The following is an 18915-nucleotide window of genomic DNA, read 5'->3' as shown; positions in this document are numbered from 1 at the left end:
TCCCCATGTTCATATCCTGCTGGCTAACCTTTACCTTCTCGTTCCTCCTATGTTGAATCCCATTGTCTATGGAGTGAGAACCAAGGAGATTCGGGAACAGGTCATTAGAGTGTTCCTCCCAAACAAGGTCATTGTCAAACCCAGATCTGTCTGAATCTGCTCCCCAAATCTCCTTCTCCCTCTTCTCATCTTAGCTGCCTGTAGACGGTGCGATCGGTTGGGGATCCTGAAATGTTTGGCACCAGTTTTTCTGTGGCCTTCCTTTTTCTCTGACCATCAAGTGGTACCCAGTTGATTGCGGTCTTTGGTGGATGCTGGTCATTCATGAGAACTTGTCTGCTTAGTGTCCTGTGTCCTTAGGAAAAAGTTCTGTTTTGGTTTCTTTCTCGTTCTCCCTTTGAGGACAATAGATGCTCCCTCATTTTCATCTAACCGTGGCAGGGAACAAAACAAATCTCGGCAATTACTGAGTCACAGTATAGGACAAACCTTGATTGGTGGAAGGAGGCCTGTACTCTGGCCACTGTCATTTACGCTGTTAACCTTTTCAGATCACTCCTAGAGATTTACAATTCTGTGCGAGGTATTAGATCCCTAAGAGGATCTTATGGAAGTTCCTTTCTGTCCCCCTCCAAGTTTGCTGCTCTTACTCTTAATTAACTGAAGCCTTTCTTCTTGCTGTTGTGTCAAGGTAATAATTTAGAAGCTAACCGGCCTGTATAATGTGAGATGAATGATGCAATGTTAGGAATGACTCAGCAGGAGTCTGTATCCCTTTAAGAGCTTGAGTATAAAAGGGAAGGCCTTGCTGGAGTCTTTCTCTCTTGTCTGTTTGACTGCTGTAACTGCTGCGTATTGGAGTTTGCTGAATCACCACGTGTATGTATTTTGTTTCTAGTGTATAGTTGTAGATATTGTAATATAAACCACCATTTAATTACAAACCACTGTTTCCTGTATTTACTCCTGGGTTACCTCAGCGCAATAAGACTGTGCATGCTCTGACATGTTGCTTTAACATCTCTGTATTACTGGTATATGGAACTGGCTTCATGGGAGTGTTAATTAGTCAAATTGTCAAATAACCCAAAATCAGATTCCTGTCCCTATTAAAATAGTCTCTTCTAAGGCAGAATGTGTCCCCTCCACCTTTTCCATGTTTGTTCAATGTGGGCCAGACCTGCTGCCCATGGGTCATCGTGGCCCTTTAGCTGTCCTTGTCCAGCCCACAGATCATAGCCCAGCCCTTCAGCTGATCCTGTCCAGCCCATGCTAGAGAGAAGGGGCAGTGGTCCCCACAACAGTCCCAGTTTCTCATGTAGCCCCTTAGGAAATTAATTTCCCACCCCTGGTATGAGGTCTGTGGTAGCCCGTTGGCCAAGATTCCCTATTACAGCATGTTATTATTATTATTATTATTAAATTTATATACCGCCCTATCTCCCTTGCGGGACTCAGGGCGGTGAACAGGTGATACTAAAAACCACGATAATAAATAAATAGTTTGTTTTAAATGTTGTTCACCCAAAGCTTGTTTCTTTTTCATTGAGTGATTCATGTAACTTATGTGATTGCCACTTTGTGTTGGACAGCCCACCTCTTTTGTGGATATCCCACTGTTGCCACCATGTGGTCATAGGTTTTTTAAGTCAGTGGGCTCCAACACACAAGAGAGCCGAGCCAACACAACAACAAAGGTCTGTAGACAAAAAAAGATGTTGAGAGTTTGGAAAAAGTTCAGAGAAGAGCAACTCAGATGATCAAAAGCCTGGAAATTAAAACAAATGAAGAACGGCTGCAGGACTTGGGTTTGGCTAGTCTAAAGAAAAGAAGAAACAGGGGTGACATGATAGCAGAGTTCCAGTATCTGAGGGGCTGCCACAAAGAAGTATAGGGTTTCCTGCCTGAGCAGGGGATTGGACTAGATGATTTCTAAGGTCCCTTCCAACTTTATTATTATTATTATTATTATTATTATTATTATTATTATTATTATTATTATTATTATTATTATTATTATTATTAAGAGGGGGTCACGTTATTCTCCAACGCACAAGAAGGCAGGACATGAAACAAGGGTTGGAAACTTATCAAAGAGAGAAGCAACCTGGAATTAAGGAGAAGCTTCCTGACAGTGAGGACAATCAACCAGTGGAACAGCTTGCCTCCAGAAATCGTGGGCGCTCCATCACTGGAGATTTTTAAGAAGAGACTAGACAATCACCTGTCTGAGATGTTATAGGTTCTCCTGCTTGAGCAGGGGGCTGGACTAGAAGACCTCCAAGGTCCCTTCCAGCTCTCTTCTCTTCTCTTCTCTATTCTATTCTATTCTATTCTATTCCACACATGTAACTATTTAAAATTTAAAAGGAATGCTTATATCTTCCCTTGTATTTTTTTTAAAAAGGTTTGATTGTTTTTATCATATGTGAGATGAGTCTATCTCCCCCCTCTGGAAGAGAAGGAGAAGGGGTTAATTTCCCATGTTTGCCACACACACACACACACACACACACACACACACACACAATCAATGTGCTGCCTCTAATTTATGAATGGCAATTTCAGAACCGCTCAACTGTGGGGCTTACCAGGAAAGAAAACATTATAAATAAAAGAATAATACAGATGACCAGACGACCAACTTCATATTGCATTCCTCCCCCCCCCAAACACACTAAAGCACAGGGACTCAACCCCACCCCACCCTTCCTATTCCAAGGCAAGGACAACAACCACATTTTAATTGTTGATGGACAGTCCATAAGATGGGCACAGAGTGACCCCCTGGGGGAAGGTCACCCCACAAGGGCAGGAAATGCACAGGAAAATGGCAGGGCTTCTCCCGCCTTTAAGACCACTTAACAATTGTTCAAAGTTATAACAGACACCCCAAAAGTATACATGACCAAGGAAGGGCGGGATTGAGGGAGGGAGATGCTCCAGCAACAGCTTAATGAGGCCAACAGTAGATATTATTAGATAACCTTCATTGTCATTTTTTACTGTGGGCACAACGGCACACGTTAAAAATGAAATTTAGCTGCTTGCTCTGAAAGTGTGCACATACAAGTAGATAGCCTGGATGATACTCCTGTAATGTATTGGCCACAACTGTTTTAAATCACTTGCTTAATGTCTGACCTACATTGCTGTATTGTTTAACAGTTGCTGTTACTGAAAGCCAGACTGGCTGTCTCCAAGCCGAGAATGAGGTTTGGGGCGGGAAAGTGTTACTTTAAACCTATTGGTTGCCACCCAGAGGCTAACTGTATAAATAGCTGTGCAGGAGCCTTTAGGGCTGCTTCTGTTTTGAGTTAATAACTTGTTTGTGTTTCAACACTCTGCTTCGTTCAATGCCTGAAGAACTGAAGACATAACAACCCCCGTCCGCTGTATGCTTAGAAGGCTCCCATTTTGGGACTGCAGCCCTGTTTCCTGGGGACTCCTTCACCTGGGAGACCACCTCAGCTGAGGCTCAGGGCTGGGAGTTGTTGTAAGGCAGAGCGCCAAGACACAGCAACGTCCGTCTCCATGGATTCCCCCCTACTCTTGGCTGAAGAATCCCAGGTGCCTCACCTCAACCCCCCTCTCCCTTTATAAGGACTTTTAGCAACCCAGGCTACGACCAAGGCTAGGAACGAATCCCGTCCAAAGAAGAAGAGGGGAAAAGCTGGATTTGTCTCTCGCAAAGCATCTCTTGATTGCCTGGCTTGGAGCAGAGACAAGGCTCTCTTGAAGAAGCCTTGCCTTGATGCGCTGAAATAGACAGCTTCCCACCTGTTAAAAATCAGGAAGATGCTTCTGGGTCCATCTCCTGGCCCAAGGAGGAGTCGGGAGAGATCATCAGCATGATATTCGAGAGCGCCAGGCTGAAGAGCTCGCTCGGTTCTTCTGTGGAGGACAATCTCGAGAAGGTTGTGTGATCCTTCAGCCTTTTGCGGAGAGGCCGGCGTCATTCCATCCTGAAGGGTGGACACGGGGCATTTCCTGCAGATGTGAGACAAGTGGGTGAGGGAAGGCAAAGCCTGCACCTTCTGGGGCATAGATGAGGGCATCAGGAGATCAGTGAAGGGCACCGGCAGGCGCTCGCTCTGACTCGCCATGGCGTCCGTTACCCTCACCAATGGCAGCATGGCAGCGTTTGCCCTGGGAGGCTTTCCTGGACTGGAGACGGCTTACGGCTGGATCGGCATCACCATCTTCTGTGTCTACTTGGTTGCCGTGCTGGGCAACTGCTCCATCCTCTACATCATCTGGGTTGAGCCGAGCTTGCATCGGCCCATGTATCAGTTCCTGGCCATGCTGGCTGCCACCGACTTGGGCCTCTGTGTCATCACGATGCCCACCGTGCTGGGTGTCCTCTGGTTCCGCCTACGGCAGATTGGCGGTCAAGCCTGCATCGCTCAAGCCTACTTCCTCCACTCCTTTTCCCTCATGGAGTCAGCGGTGCTCTTTGCCATGGCGATGGACCGCTTCGTGGCTATCAGGTACCCTCTGAGATACTCCGAGCTGCTGACCACCGCCAGAGTCCTACAAATCGGACTTGCCCTCTTTGTGAGGAGCACCCTTGCCTTACTGCCCGCCTTTTATTTCCTGGCAAAGTTCCCCTACTGCCCAGATCCCACATTGTCCCACTCCTACTGTCTGCACCAGGACCTGATTCGCCGGGCTTGCAGTGACACCACTTTCAACAACTTCTATGTCCTGATCCTGATCTTCCTCAGCATGGGCTCTGACCTCCTCTTCATTCTCCTTTCCTACAGCCTAATCCTGAAGGCAGCCCTGGGCATGGCCTCCAGCGGCCACAGCCCTCTCAAGGCCCTGAGCACCTGTGTCTCCCACCTCTGCGCTGTCCTGGCCTTCTGTGTTCCCGCGCTTGGACTGTCCATTATACACCGCTTTGGGCAGCATGCGCCTCCCTTTGTCTATGCCCTCATGGGCAACGTCTACATCCTGTTCCCACCATTTATGAATCCCATAATTTATAGCATGAAAACCAAGGAGATCTCTGGCCGTCTCCTCCAGATGCTCAGGAACCTCTGGAAGATGTAACCAAAGGGAAGGCGGGAGGACTTAATCTCTGCACAGAAAGACAATGTCACACTCCTTTTGTTGGTCTCCTGCAAGGAAATCCTTTCAATGTTAGATGGCCAGGCAATAACTAGAAGGACCTTGTCTCACCAACCTTCTAGGGAGGTTAGTGCCATCACCCTGACACTTCTGATCTTTGAATAGGTTTTGCACAAGGACAGTGAGATATTCTAGGACCCCCATTTTTAAGTATCTTCCACAGCTTGAGATGTTCAACAAAATCAGGGGCCTTTTTACCCCCTCTTCTTTGTGGCATCCCCTCAAATGTTGGAATACTGCCACGGGAGACATGATAGCAATGTTCTAATATTTGAGGGGCTGCCACAGAGAAGAGGGGGTCAACTTATTCACCAAAGCGCCTGAAGGCAAGACAAGAAGCAACGGATGGAAACCAATCAAGGAGAGAAGCAACCTGGAACTAAGGAGGAATTTCCTGACAGTGAAAACAATTAATCAGTGGAATGACTTGTCTTCAGAAGTTGTGGGTGCTCCATCACTGGAGGTTTTTAAGTTGAATAATCATTTGTCTGAAATGGTATAGGGTCTCCTGCTTGAACAGGGGGTTGGACTAGGAGATCTCCAAGGTCCCTTCCAACTCTGATATTCTGTTATTCTAAATGTAGCATATTAATTTCTTTTTGATAATTTTTCCTTTCTCAGTTAACCTACCTGCCTCTGCAGTCATATTTCATGTTTTTTAGCCTTTTCTAAAACTGCAGCCAAAAAGGCCAACACAGTGCTGTGCTGCATTAACAGAGGGATAGAATCAAGATCACGTGAAGTATTAATACCACTTTACAATGCCTTGGGAAGACCACACTTGGAATACGGCATCCAGTTTTGGTCACCAGGATGTAAAAAAGATGCTGAGACTCTAGAAAGAGTGCAGAGAAGAGCAACAAAGATGATCAGGGGACTGGAGGCTAAAACATATGAGGAACGGTTGCTGGAATTGGGTATGTCTAGTTTAACGAAGAGAAGGATGAGGGGGGACATGATAGCGGTGTTCCAGTATCTCAGGGGCTGCCCCAAAGAAGAGGGAGTCAAGCTATTCTCCAAAGCCCCTGAAGGCAGGACAAGAAGCAATGGGTGGAAACTCATCAAGGAGAGAAGCAACCTGGAACTAAGGAGAAACTTCCTGACAGTGAGGACAATTAACCAGTGGAACCACCTGCCTCCAGAAGCTGTGAATGCTCCAACACTGGAAGTTTTTAGGAAGAGACTGGACAACCATTTGTCTGAAATGGTATAGGGTTTCCTTCCTGAGCAGGGGGTTGGACTCGATGACCTCCAAGGTCCCTTCCAATTTTATTATTATTATCTCTTTTCTCATGCCAGGCTCTAATCTGCATTGGATGATCCTAAGCATTATTTTGTTAGTGTGTGAAATTAAAGATATTGAATGATAATATGCATATTCTGTTAACCTTCCTCTCTTTAGTATTGAAATGTAGATGGATGATAGCTATGTCAACCACTGTGTCATTCTCCAGATGTGCTGCCATGCTTTGGATGCACAGATTATTCTTTTGTTGCTTGAATTATTTCCATAAATGCACCATCAATTTCCCTATGGGGAGGACGTCAATTTGGAAAAGACTGCAATGTACTAAAGTTGCAATCAAATTTCTCTGAACTGAATATAATCTTCTTGACATTAGAGTTCCTGAATTATAATATAAGATTATACAATGTTCTATGCATGTGTATTTCAGAAAATAAAGCTTTGCTGTTGAGCATTCTGGCCACTAAATGCAAAAAAAAAAAAATGCATTTGTTCTTTGTTGAGCTGGGGTTGTGCAACTGGACAATGAAAAGAATTTCACCTTCACATTAAGCAAACTCTAGGCTGTCAGGCTCTGATTTCTCGTTTTGTGAAGTTTGCTGCTCCCCTCACCCAGAAAAATCAGGGCCAGTAATCAAATTTTCTCACCTATGCCTTGCGTGTCAAAGGGGCAAGGGGATTTGGTGCACATGGCACAAATTTTCTTGTGTACAAAAGCGAAATGGCAACTACACAAGGTAACTGTCTCTCTTTCTACCACCACCCTGGTACACTACAGCACAAAGACCCAGCTTCTTGTAGTCATGTATACCAGGGGTAAGACCATGCTGGCTGAGGGATTCTGGGAGTTGAAGTCCACAAGTCTTAAAGTTGCCAAGTTTGGAGATCCCTGATCTTATCTATCTATCTATCTATAGTTTGCAGGAAGCCAATGACATTCACTTGTGTGTCTTATGCAAACTGGCCCTTCAGAGCTGCTCTGGTACCCAATTTGCTCAAAGCTTCACATCCCTCTGTGGTATTCCCCCCCCCATCCCCGAAAAAGGAGTTCTCGGTTGAAGAGTAACAGTAAGGTAGGCTTCATAATATTATGGAGGAAAGGTCCCTGTTCTTAGTTTCATTTTTTATTTGCAATAGTTTAATAATAATAATAATAATAATAATAATAATAATAATAATAATAATAATAATAATAACAACAACAACAACAACAACAACAACAATAAAGTTGGAAGGGACCTTGGAGGGGGCATCTAGTCCAACCCCCTGCTCAGGCAGGTAACCCTATACCATTTCGGACAAATGGCTGTCCAGTCTCTTCTTAAAAGCTTCCAGTGTTGGAGCATTCACCACTTCTGGAGGCAGGTGGTTCCACTGGTTAATTGTTCTCACTGTCAGGAAGTTTCTCCTTAGTTCCAGGTTGCTTCTCTCCTTGATTAGTTTCCATCCGTTGCTTCTCGTCCTGCCTTCTTCAGGGGCTTTGGAGAAGAGCTTGACTCCCTCTTCCTTGGGGCAGCCCCTGAGAATATTGGCTTCATTGCTGAGGTGGCTCCATTGTTATTAACAACTGCTGTTCTCTCTTAGATTTGAGTGTTTTTTTAAAAAATAAATTATTATTATATTTTACATATTATTTTATTGAGCCGTGATGGCGCAGTGGTGAGAATGCAGCACTACAGGCCAATTCTGCTGACTGCCAACTGCCAGCAGTTCGATCCTGACCGGCTCAAGGTTGACTCAGCCTTCTGTCCTTCCTAAGTCTGTAAAATGAGGACACAGATTGTTGGGGGGCAGCAGACTGACTCTGTAAACCAGTCAGAGAGGGCTGTAAAAGCACTGAAGCGGTATATAAGTCTCGTGTTGGTCCCTGGAGATGTTGCAAACCCCCCCCCCTGGCAAATACTGTTTCTCTTCCTCTGGCTCCACTGAAGTTACATGTAAAGATAATGGTGGGGGGAAAAATATGGCCTTGGCTGGGACAAGCAAACCACCACCATCACCCCATGTTACGTTCTAAAATCAATGCTGAATCAACCTGGTGCCTGAGATGGTCCACCCACGTGCCCAACGGCTCCTCCTGCCCATGGAATATGCCAGTCTGCAGAGGCTCCAGCAGTAGCTTGGCTGTCTTTGGGGCCAGCAATCCTGCAGGGAGAGATCACCACCTCCCCCACCCTTGTCTCCAGAGGGATGTATTGAGATGGTCTGCCATTCCTTCTGGGAACCCCCAAAGCACCCCGGAGCGTCTCCAAGAGGGGCAGGCTTCAAAACCAAAGAACCTGAACAGCAGCGAAGGGATGAACTTGAATTCCAGGCAAGGATCCCACTTGGGCTCTTCAAGCCTATAAAGATTCCATTCTCACAGAAGGTGTAACACTTGTGCTACACAAAGGGTGCCCTGGAGGATGTATGACACCCCCAATCGACAAGGCTGTTTCCACCTGGTGAGTTTTTCAAGCTCAATAGGCTTCAGATGCAGCAATTCACACATCATGGAATTGCTGCATCATGGATGGTTGTTTGCTAGGGTGGGTGGTCCAGTTCCAAGATCCCTAGCCAACATTTTTAATCTATGGGACGTGCTTGGTGTTCTCTGAGCTTGCTTGCAAATATCTCATTATCCAACTAGGTAACATCCTCCATACTCATGAGGTTGGAGTTTGCTGCTTGTGTATATTGCTCTGCCAATGTTGCTTATACTGTGGTTTCATCCTTCATAGTTCCTTGATTATTGTTTTCTGCTTGATTGATTGTTCTCTGAGTGATGGTTGCTAGAGAGGCTGTGTCTTTTGCTTTGCTTCTTAGTATTTTTACTGTCTCTTTTGAATGGTGTGTAAATGTGGTTTATCTCTATGTGTCCATGGATGGTTGATTTGTCTGAGTGCCCACCTTCCAGGAATTCCCTGGCGTTTTTGGATTTACCTTGGTCTAGGATGCGTACAGTTACCCAGTTGAAGCTGTGGTTGAGTCTCTATTTGTGCTGTGAGATTAAGGAGTTTTTATTGTGTCTTCTGACTGTTTGATATTCATGGATGTGCACTGCTAGTCTTCTGCCTATCAGTTCTCCATAGTGACTGTTGCATTCTTTATACTGTATGTTGTAGAATGATGATCTCTTTTTAATTCGTGGACTACTGGGTTTTCAATAAGTATTGGTTTATTTAAAATATTTCAAAAGGCTTTAGTTGGTTTGTATGCTATGGTGATTCCATGAAGCTGTTCTTAGATATGCCAGTGTCATCCTCATGCTGGCTGTGCTGTAGTGGGTTGAGTGGTTAGGCAGTTTTTTATATCTGCAATTAAAAAAAACAAGCTCAGAAAGCATCAAGTATTCCACAGCTCAAATCTGAGTTTCATAAATTCTCTTCTATTGGAATTTTTCAGTTGATTCGTAAAACTGAATTCTTGAATTCTTACAGCCCAGAGACCAGAGCTACCCACTTTTTTTGAATTTCTTCCAAGCTTCTGCTGGGGAGGCGTTTGCTTCAGGCATGGTCCATAGATTAGCATAAACAGGGGTTCTCAACCTTGGCAACTTTAAGACTTGTGGACATCAATTCCCAGAATTCCTCAGCCAGCAAAGCTGGCTGAGGAATTCTGAAAATTGATGTCCACAAGTCTTAAAGTTGCCAAGGTTGAGAACCCCTGTTTATGCTAATTGATGTCCACAAGTCTTAAAGTTGCCAAGGTTGAGAACCCCTGGCATAGAACAAGACCTACACAGTGTCATTAGAGACCGAGAAGGTTTCCTGCAGCTCCAAGAACTTTCCCATCTCTCTTTTTCTTCTTTGATTGACAGGTGCTATGATCTTCAGTGAAGCTGGTGGCCAAAGAGATCGGTGCATCTTGGATGATCTGAATGATGGGCAATGTGACCTACTCCTGGTCCTTTACCTTTGTGTTGCAAGGCATCCCGGGGCTGGAGGCGTACCACATGTGGTTCTCAGTGGCAGTCTGCACTGGCTATGTGATCATCGTTGCTGGGAACTCTATCATTTTACTAGTCATAGTATCCGAACCACTCCTCCACAGGCCCATGTACTACTTCCTCTGCATGCTGTCTACTATTGACTTAGCAGCCACCACCTCTACGTTGCCCAAGATGCTTTCCATCTTCTGGTTCCAGGCTAGGGAGATCCAGTTTAATACCTGTTTGGCCCAGATGTTCTTCATCCATGCTTTGTGTATAATGGAGTCAGCAGTGCTGCTGTCCATGGCTGTAGATCGATACGTGGCCATCTGCTTCCCTCTCAGATACAATTCTTTCTTCACTGGGTCCCTAGTTGCTAAGATGGAGATAGCAGCTGTTGTCAGGGGAACCCTGTTGATGTGCCCCTGTTTTTTCCTCATCAAAAGACTCTCCTTCTGTCGGACAAATGTTATCCATCATACTTATTGTGAGCACATGGCTGTGGTGAGGTTGGCCTGTGGAGACACCAGGTTCAATAGTGCTTATGGGCTAAGTGTGGCCTTGCTTGTCATTGGAGGGGACCTTCTGTGCATTGGCCTCTCCTACGTCTTCATTGTCCGTGCAGTGCTACGGCTTTCCTCCAGTGAGGCCAGGTTCAAGGCCTTTGGCACTTGTGGTTCCCACCTCTGTGTCCTCACAATATTTTACACCCCAGCACTCTTCTCCTTTCTTACCTACCGTTTTGGCCACAACGTGGCTCCCCATGTTCATATCCTGCTGGCTAACCTTTACCTTCTCGTTCCTCCTATGTTGAATCCCATTGTCTATGGAGTGAGAACCAAGGAGATTCGGGAACAGGTCATTAGAGTGTTCCTCCCAAACAAGGTCATTGTCAAACCCAGATCTGTCTGAATCTGCTCCCCAAATCTCCTTCTCCCTCTTCTCATCTTAGCTGCCGGTAGACGGTGCGATGGGTTGGGGACCCAGTGTTTGTAGGCCGCCATGGTGTCTCAGCTACAGGGTGGACTTACGGCTCTTATCTAGAGGTTCACCAAAGCATGTAGGTAACAGTTGGCAAAGCTGCTTTGGCTACCAAGGGTGCCAAATATATAATCACCAGACTTAGAATTTAATTTTTTCCAGTTATCTTGATTGCTTATGCCAGAAATAAGATCTTTGGGGAAAGAGGACAGATGCAAATGTACAGAATGGACAGACGCTTTTGTGCTCAAATCCTGCTTGTGATGAGGTTGTGAGAGACTCACTCAGAAGGAACTAGGCAGATCCAACACAGCAAACCAAGAAAACCTTTGGACCAGGTAAGGGCACTAGGGCCCAGAATCAGAACTGCCACAGAGGTTACAGAGAAAAAGTCTATCAAGATCAGACCAGGATCAGAGAAATGCCAGATATAAGAAGGTTAACCGTTAACTGCCGTGCAGTAAGTCACTGTTGACCCAACAACCAAATAGATCAATGAAAGGCTGACAAGATGTGCAAAGGAATATTTGATCGAGGCTTTTGGCAAAGAATGAGGGGACAAGCCATGGAAGACTTCAATCTAGGGATGACACTGTCACATACAGAGTGTTTTTCTCTTCCCCGATCCTTGAAATCCCTGGGCCTGGTGTAGCAGGGCAAGTGAACACCTGTGATGGCTCCCTTGGATGCTGGCTCAGACAATGAGGAAGAGCTGGCTCCAGGGACATCTGAGAAGGATGTTGAGGAGCACCAGGGGGACCTGGGCAGTCAAGGCGAGGCTATGCCAGGAATATCCTGGGAATCCACGAGTGAGCGCCTGAATGAAAAGACCGCTGCACAGGCAGGAGAGGTACAGCTGCAGTCAGTGTGGATGACCAGCTGGCCAGAGAAGAGAGGCAGCTGCAGCTGGTCAGTGGCAAAGAGCAGGGGTTGCCTCCCCTGCTGGATACTAGGATGTGCAGAACCAAGCAGAGGAAGGCACAACAGAGGTTGACGAGGCTACTCGCTACTCCTAATGGCAGCTATTTAGCTCGGCCTCTGCAGTCTGAGGGGTTTGAGAAACAACTGTTCCCAATTCCGTTGTTATGCGTGCTCTGGATTTCCTTGAACCCATTGACTTCTTCGTGCCTTGGCTTCTTGGACCTCGTGCTGACTTCTTTGCACTTTTGACCTATGGACTTGTATGGACTTTGCTCTGTTGTGCCCCTTTGGACTCCATGCGGACCTCCTGGTGCTTTGGACTTGTATGGACATTGTTGTGCCGTGTTGACTTCCCCATGACTTGAACTAGTTATTGACTTTGTTGGGCTTGGCTTCTATTGACTTTGTTGGGAACAGATCCCTGAAAAGCTGCCCTGGCAGTCGAATGAAAAAAAGGGGGTCGGGGGAAATGGAATAAACACATGAAACTCTGTGTGTTTGTGTATGTGCGTGGACTGGGACAGGACAGTATGCCTGTTTATGCACATTTGCTCACATGGTACTGAAGCCATTGTAAATAATAAAGCTTGTGAAGGTTAACAGAGACTCGCTGTGTGTTCCCTGGACACCTCATCATTGCTTCAGATCCCGAAATCTTTCATCTCCACTGAAAGGGTGCAATTCTAAATGGAGGAATTTGTAACAGGTTACCTCAGTGGTGGCGAACCTATGGCACGGGTGCCAGAGGCGGCACTCAGAGCCCTCTCTGTGGGCACACACGCCGTCACCCCAGTCCTAGGCCTTCAGCTGGGTTTTATAAAACTTTTTTGCTCTAGGCCTCCACCGCCATGTGCAAAAAAAAAAGGTTCAATCAATTTCAACTTCTCAAGGGGAAAAAAAAGATCTTGCAAAGTTGGAATTGACTGATTGAACTTTTAAGTCCCACCCAGTCTGCAGTTACCACCGTAGCCATGCCCACCCAATGGCCCACACCCACCCAGTACTCGACGATGCATAAGTGGGTTTTGGGTTGCAGTTTGGGCACTCAAGTCTCTAAAAGGTTCACCATCACTGGCTTACCTGTTTCCTCAACGTCTTCAACCCTGGCAGAGCTTCCAATGCCTTCGCACCCTTGGCTGCCAAAGGTCTTAAAAATTCAGGGAGATATCCAGAGCCACGTCTGCCTCGAAAGCTGCCCACTATAGCACAAACACCAGAAGCTGGCTATGAGAAACATTTTATGGCAGGGGTGTCAAACTGCCAGCCCACGGGCCGGATGCATCCTAGCAAAACTGCACCCACCCCATTGCCGGCAATGGCAAAAAAGTTGTGATATGTCACGACACGTCACGTGACGTTGTGAGTTTGACACCCGTTCTATGGCATTTCCCTTGAGAGGGGTACGAGATACTGTGGATCAGGGGTGGCCAATCTTGGCAATTTCCTGAGATTTGTGGACTTCAATGCCCAGGATTCCCCAGCCAGCACAGCTGAAGCGCTCATCAATTTGTATTCTCATGAATTTGTATCGTTTTACGAAATGTTGTAAATTGGGAGCAATTTACTCCACTTAATGCCTGCATCACTTAACCACTGATTTCCCTGTGCCTGGGGACTTCCTGTACTGTCTTTGTAGTCCTGCTCCCTTTCTGCAGTTACATCCCAATGGCCTCCGAGCTCACCGGGTGCATGAGGCATTATGTCTACAAGTGCCTGGCTGCTATATCCGAACCACCTGCCTGTTCTAAGAGGCTCACCACTCTTTAGCTCACCTTTCCCTCCAGGGCGCCCCTAATTCCGACTTGTGCTTCAGGATAACGTACCCAGGTCTCTGGTTCAATAATAATAATAATAAAGTTGGAAGGGACCTTGGAGGTCATCTAGTCCAACCCCCTGCTCAGGCAGGAAACCCTATACCATTTCGGACAAATGGCTGTCCAGTCTCTTCTTAAAAACTTCCAGTGTTGGAGCATTCACCGCTTCTGGAGGCAGGTGGTTCCACTGGTTAATTGTTCTGACTGTCAGGAAGTTTCTCCTTAGTTCTGGATTGCTTCTCTCCTTGATGAGTTTCCATCCGTTGCTTCTTGTCCGGCCTTCAGGCGCCTTGGAGAATAGCTTGACTCCCTCTTCTTTGGGGCAGCCCCTGAGATACTGGAAGGCTGCCATCCTGTCCCCCCTCGTCCTTCTCTTCATTAAACTGGACATACCCAATTCCAGCAACCATTCTTCATATGCTTTAGCCTCCAGTCCCCTAATCATCTTTGTTGCTCTTCTCTGTACCTAGGAAGTCTATTTGAGGGAAAAAGAGAGGGGACATTGAATGTATTGAGATATTTACATATGGTTTTTATTCTTGAATGTTTGATTACCCTAACACCCCGGTGTGTCCTGAGTACTTTGTCTTAAGAATAAAAAAAACCAATAAAATGTGTTAAAAAAAAAAAAAAAGACGAGAGTGAATTGGGTATGGCTAGTCTAGAGAAGGACCAGGGGAGGACATGACAGCAGTATTCCAGTATTTGAGAGGCTGCCACAAAGAAGAGGGGGGTCAACCTATTTTCCAAAGCACCAGAAGGCAAGGGAAAAAACAATGGAGAAGAAAAAAACTGGAATTAAGGAAAGTGCCTGACAGTGGGAATAATTCGTCAGTGGAACGGAAGTTGCCTCCTTCAGAAGTTGTGGGTGCTCCATCGCTGGAGGTTTTTAAGAGGTTGGACAGCCATTTATATGGAATAGTACAAGATGTCCTTTTTTGTGCAGGGGGGTGGACTAGAAGACCTCTCCAAGGTCCCTTCCCACTGTATTGTTATTCTTGGGCCTTCCGGTCCTTCTTCCCAAGGCCCTCTCCATCTCTCTCTTGCACAGAAAACACAAGGAGATGCACAGCACCCACTGCTGCTGCTTCCTCCCAGGGAGGCCGTCAAATAGGCCTGCCAAGGGGTGCTTTTGCGCCCATTTCCCAGCCGTTCCCAATGTTGAAAAATGCACCTGCCATTAACAAAAAGACAGCGTCCAAATCACACCAGCTTTTTTATTGATACAAAGAAAAGTACAAATAGGTTTTAAAACTTCTGGAACTGTTTTTTGGTGCCGGCAGCCTTGGTCACCTTGAGGACGTTGAACCGGACAGTCTTGCTGAGGGGGCGGCACTCTCCCACCGTCACGATATCCCCAATCTGCACATCCCTGGAAGGGGGGGAAAGAGGAGGAAAGAGCTTTAGACCGGCCAACAAGAAATGGAACCAGGCTTGCAGGCCTGAATCTGCCCAATCTGAAAGTAGCTGCCTGCAAGTCAAATGCAGACCATGGTGCGGAAGAGGCTGGGCTGGAAGGTGGGGTTAAAGGTGTCATCAGTTTAGACTCATTGCATTGCCACAAAAAAACTAAGTCCAGCCCCCCTTGAATTCTGTTCACCCTTGATGTTCTCCCTTCCGCCGTGTCTGACTCTTGGGTGATTCTCTGGGCCAGGGGGTCTCTCCACGACTTCCGATCTTGCACTACTTGAGTCCTTCTGTGCTCTGGGGCCAGGGTCAGCTTGGATGGTGCCCGGCCACCGTGTTCCTTGGCGGCCCTGATTTCCTCTTACCGCTAACTCTTCCCAACATAACTGCTATCTACCACCAATTTAGCTCAACTAATCCTTAGTTGATTAGATTCTTGTACTAGAGGTAGCAATAATAAAACTCTTCTGTGGTTTGAATTCAACCAAATGCTCCTCGTTATTTGCGCTTGGGAAGCGAGAAGGGAATCTGGTAAGGAATCACGCAACATGAGCCTCCTTCTCCTCTGCAGGCCAACAGCACATGGAAGGAGCTGCTGATACGAGAGGATCCCCTGAACATCCTTGACAGCATCAATGGCCTCACCAGCAGCACAAAAAATGATGAGCTGAAAGGCGGAGGTGCAACTCCAGGACCACACAGCGGACAGGCAGGGCCAACCCAATGGTGCCTTACCCAAGGCTTGCCAAGTTGCCAGTCATTTGGGGGCCATGATAAGCCAAAGCAAAGCAAGCTCTTTGGTTCAGCAAATGCCAGACTGGCAGCTTCAGCAACGCCCGGTTCATACTAGGGCTCTGCAGACCATCGTGAGATCATACATCATCACCAAAGGGCTTGCTGTAGGCCAGGGGAGCCCATCCTTGGCAACCTGAAGACTTCCACTGTCAGCATTCCCCAGCAAGCAGCTGGCTAGGGAATTCTGGGAGTTGAAGTCCACAAATCTTCAAGTTACACGGTTGGACACTCCTGCCTTAGGCCATAAAAATACAGGCTGCCATTGCCCCACTTTTCATGGCAAGAGGCCGGGGGGGGGGGGGAAAGAGGGGGGTATACTGCCCAGAGTTATTCTGTGAGAGAGATTAATGATCTATTTTTTTTATAATTAACACATATATCTCAAAGTGTAACCACTTCTGTCTTTCTGCATGCAGGACAAAAGGTGCATGTTAATTATACCACCCAGCACGGGAGGACCTCCCCTGGGCCCTTGTGCAATGTAAAGTGGGGAGGTTTGCAAGGACCCCCTCCCCAAGGCAACCCACTCAGCAGCCCCCCCACTGCCAGCCTCCGGGGAGCCTCTCCCGCCGTTTCCTCACCTGAAGCAGGGAGAGAGGTGCACAGACATGTTCTTGTGCCGCTTCTCAAAGCGGTTGTACTTGCGGATGTAGTGCAGGTAGTCCCTGCGGATGACGATGGTGCGCTGCATCTTCATCTTGGTGACCACCCCTGGGGAGAGGGAGGGAACCCTGATGAAGGCCAGGAGCCCCTCAGGGGGCCCATCCTGGGCTTCAGGGCGAGACAGGAAGGGCCCGAGGCCAGGCTGGGCATCAGTCGTGCCAAAGGGCAGTGTCGACAGCACCCACTTTCAGGGGCTCCGCAGACCATCGTGAGAAAAGCATCCCTTGCCACAGCGACCTCGCGGGGGGAGGGAAAGGGGGGGCAGGGTAGAAGCACAAGCCAGTGGCCCACCAGGATAGCCCACAGGTACTTTTTCCAAAAGACAACTGGACTTTCTTAGCTTTAAAAAAAAGTTTCACTTCTCATCCAAGAAGCTTCTTCGGTTCTAAATGACTGGCGGCCAATGGAGGGATTTATATTCCTTGCAGTCACCTGGTCCTCAGCACTCTGAACTGTTGAGGCCACCTAGGGGTCACCTGTAATTTCAGGGTCACCTGAACCTAAGTGCAAATGGGTGTGGAACTGCTGAAAGGTCTGTGTTGTAAACAGACCCTTGAGAGAAGGCTGTTCAATTTTGACATAGATGACTTCTTGGACCCCCTCCTTCAAACCAGGGGTCCTCTCTGCCCAGAATGTGGACATTCCAAAGGGTGGCCTCTGTCTTTCAGGTGCAGATGGGCTGCCCAGTCCTGTCCTGGTGGGTTTGCACTCATTTGCACCCCAATTCAGGGGACTCTAAAGATACAGATAAGCCTCCAAGTGGCTTCAAGGACTCTCAAGAGAGCCGACTGCTGACCTTCAGGATGCTAACTCTGAAGTAATGCACATATGCATATATGAAGTAATGCACATATATGAAGTAATGCATATATATATATATGTATGTTCTTCTTGTGCCGTATCTGTTATCGGATGTTGGCGATCCTGTTTTTATTAGCAGCCACATACATATTATACATGCACTAATTTTGGGGGGATTGCTAACAAAAAGTTAAAGGGAGAGTGGGATAGCTATTTCGAGCTAATTAGCTCTCATCCGCCAGCCATACCCTTCTGAGATTCGAACCTGGGCTGCTTGCACTTAGGCAGCTGTGTTGACCCCTAGGCCACAGGCTCTTTCTCACTTTGTCAGCTGTATCAGGGAGGGAAGAGACAGGGGAGGAGATATGTCTTGAGTGTTGTTGTTTTTTTTGATGCACCCTGTCAGCCCAAAAGATTTCTTCCTCCCATATTTGGGCCCCAGGGCGCATCAAAAAACAACAACACTCAAGACATTTAGCGCCCCCCACGAGGAAAAAGGGAGAGGGATATATCCGTGTGTGTGTGTGTGTGTGTATATTATATATATATATATATATGTATGTGTGTGTGTATATATATGTGTGTGTGTGTGTGTGTATATATATATGTATGGTTGCAAATAACACAGCAGACGAATATATATGTATGTATGTATATATATATGTAGGTCTTTAGTTATTCGGGTTTTCTCCCGCGTAGAATTAAAAGTACCTTGGCGACGTTTCGACGAAGTCACATTCGTCATCTTCAGGCTGGTGTCTTCAGCTTCGTGCTTCTAAGAGTGGTGTGTATATATATATACACACACACACACACACACATATATATATACCCATGCACACACACACACGTAGGGGTGGGCGCTAAAGTCTATGGAAATTCTCATGGTTGTCCCAGAGGGTCTTTTCCGTAGCCATTCCCCACCATTCAGTCAGAACGGAGAAAGCTCCTTGGATGAGAAGCGAAACGTTTTCAAAGGGGGGGGGGGAAAAGTCCAGTTGGAAAAGCGACTTTGGGACAGGACTTCCATAGACATTTAGCCCATCCCCCCCCCAGACACACACACAGAAGGGGGGGAAAGGGGGAGGGGTGTGGGGGGAGGGGGGCTTTGCAGGGCGGCCTACCGGAGAGGATGCGGCCCCGGATGGAGACGTTGCCGGTGAAGGGACACTTCTTGTCGATGTAGGTGCCCTCGATGGCCTGGGGGGGGAGGGAGAAACGGAGAGAGACGAGCGTGACCCCCC

The 18915-nt window shown here is 47.0% G+C and overlaps 3 protein-coding genes and 2 non-coding genes across 5 annotated transcripts in view; 2 read left to right on the top strand and 3 right to left on the bottom strand.

Moving 5' to 3' along the window:
• Positions 1-5055, top strand: part of LOC107298536 (olfactory receptor 51G2-like) — a 5548-nt gene extending 493 nt beyond the window's left edge. Inside the window, exons 2-3 of the mRNA XM_015827914.2 lie at positions 3795-3917; positions 4102-5055. Coding sequence (XP_015683400.2) covers positions 3795-3917; positions 4102-5055 — 1077 coding nt within the window. The remainder of the gene's footprint in view (positions 1-3794; positions 3918-4101) is intronic.
• Positions 5056-10238: 5183 nt separating this feature from the next.
• On the top strand, positions 10239-11201 carry LOC107298534 (putative olfactory receptor 52P1). The gene has a single exon (XM_015827911.1). It carries the CDS (start codon positions 10239-10241, stop codon positions 11199-11201), a length of 963 nt encoding a protein of 320 aa, XP_015683397.1.
• Positions 11202-15202: 4001 nt separating this feature from the next.
• RPS11 (ribosomal protein S11) lies at positions 15203-18877 on the bottom strand (the record flags this gene model as incomplete). The annotated part of the gene is made up of 3 exons (XM_015827912.2): positions 15203-15377; positions 16789-16918; positions 18796-18877. Coding segments are annotated over 3 exons (336 nt in total), but the record flags the coding sequence as incomplete, so codon positions are not given.
• LOC114923501 lies at positions 16206-16300 on the bottom strand. The gene has a single exon (XR_003810651.1). It is a non-coding gene; the product is annotated as a small nucleolar RNA SNORD35 (small nucleolar RNA).
• LOC114923500 lies at positions 17011-17099 on the bottom strand. Its single transcript, XR_003810650.1, has one exon. It is a non-coding gene; the product is annotated as a small nucleolar RNA SNORD35 (small nucleolar RNA).
• Positions 18878-18915: the final 38 nt, after the last annotated feature.

Source organism: Protobothrops mucrosquamatus, unplaced genomic scaffold, assembly GCF_001527695.2.
Source record: "Protobothrops mucrosquamatus isolate PMUCROS unplaced genomic scaffold, P.Mucros_1.0 scaffold4062, whole genome shotgun sequence".
Classification (NCBI taxonomy): domain Eukaryota; kingdom Metazoa; phylum Chordata; class Lepidosauria; order Squamata; family Viperidae; genus Protobothrops; species Protobothrops mucrosquamatus.
The sequence above is the reverse complement of the archived record's forward strand: the minus strand, read 5'-3'. Positions and strand labels throughout refer to the sequence as shown.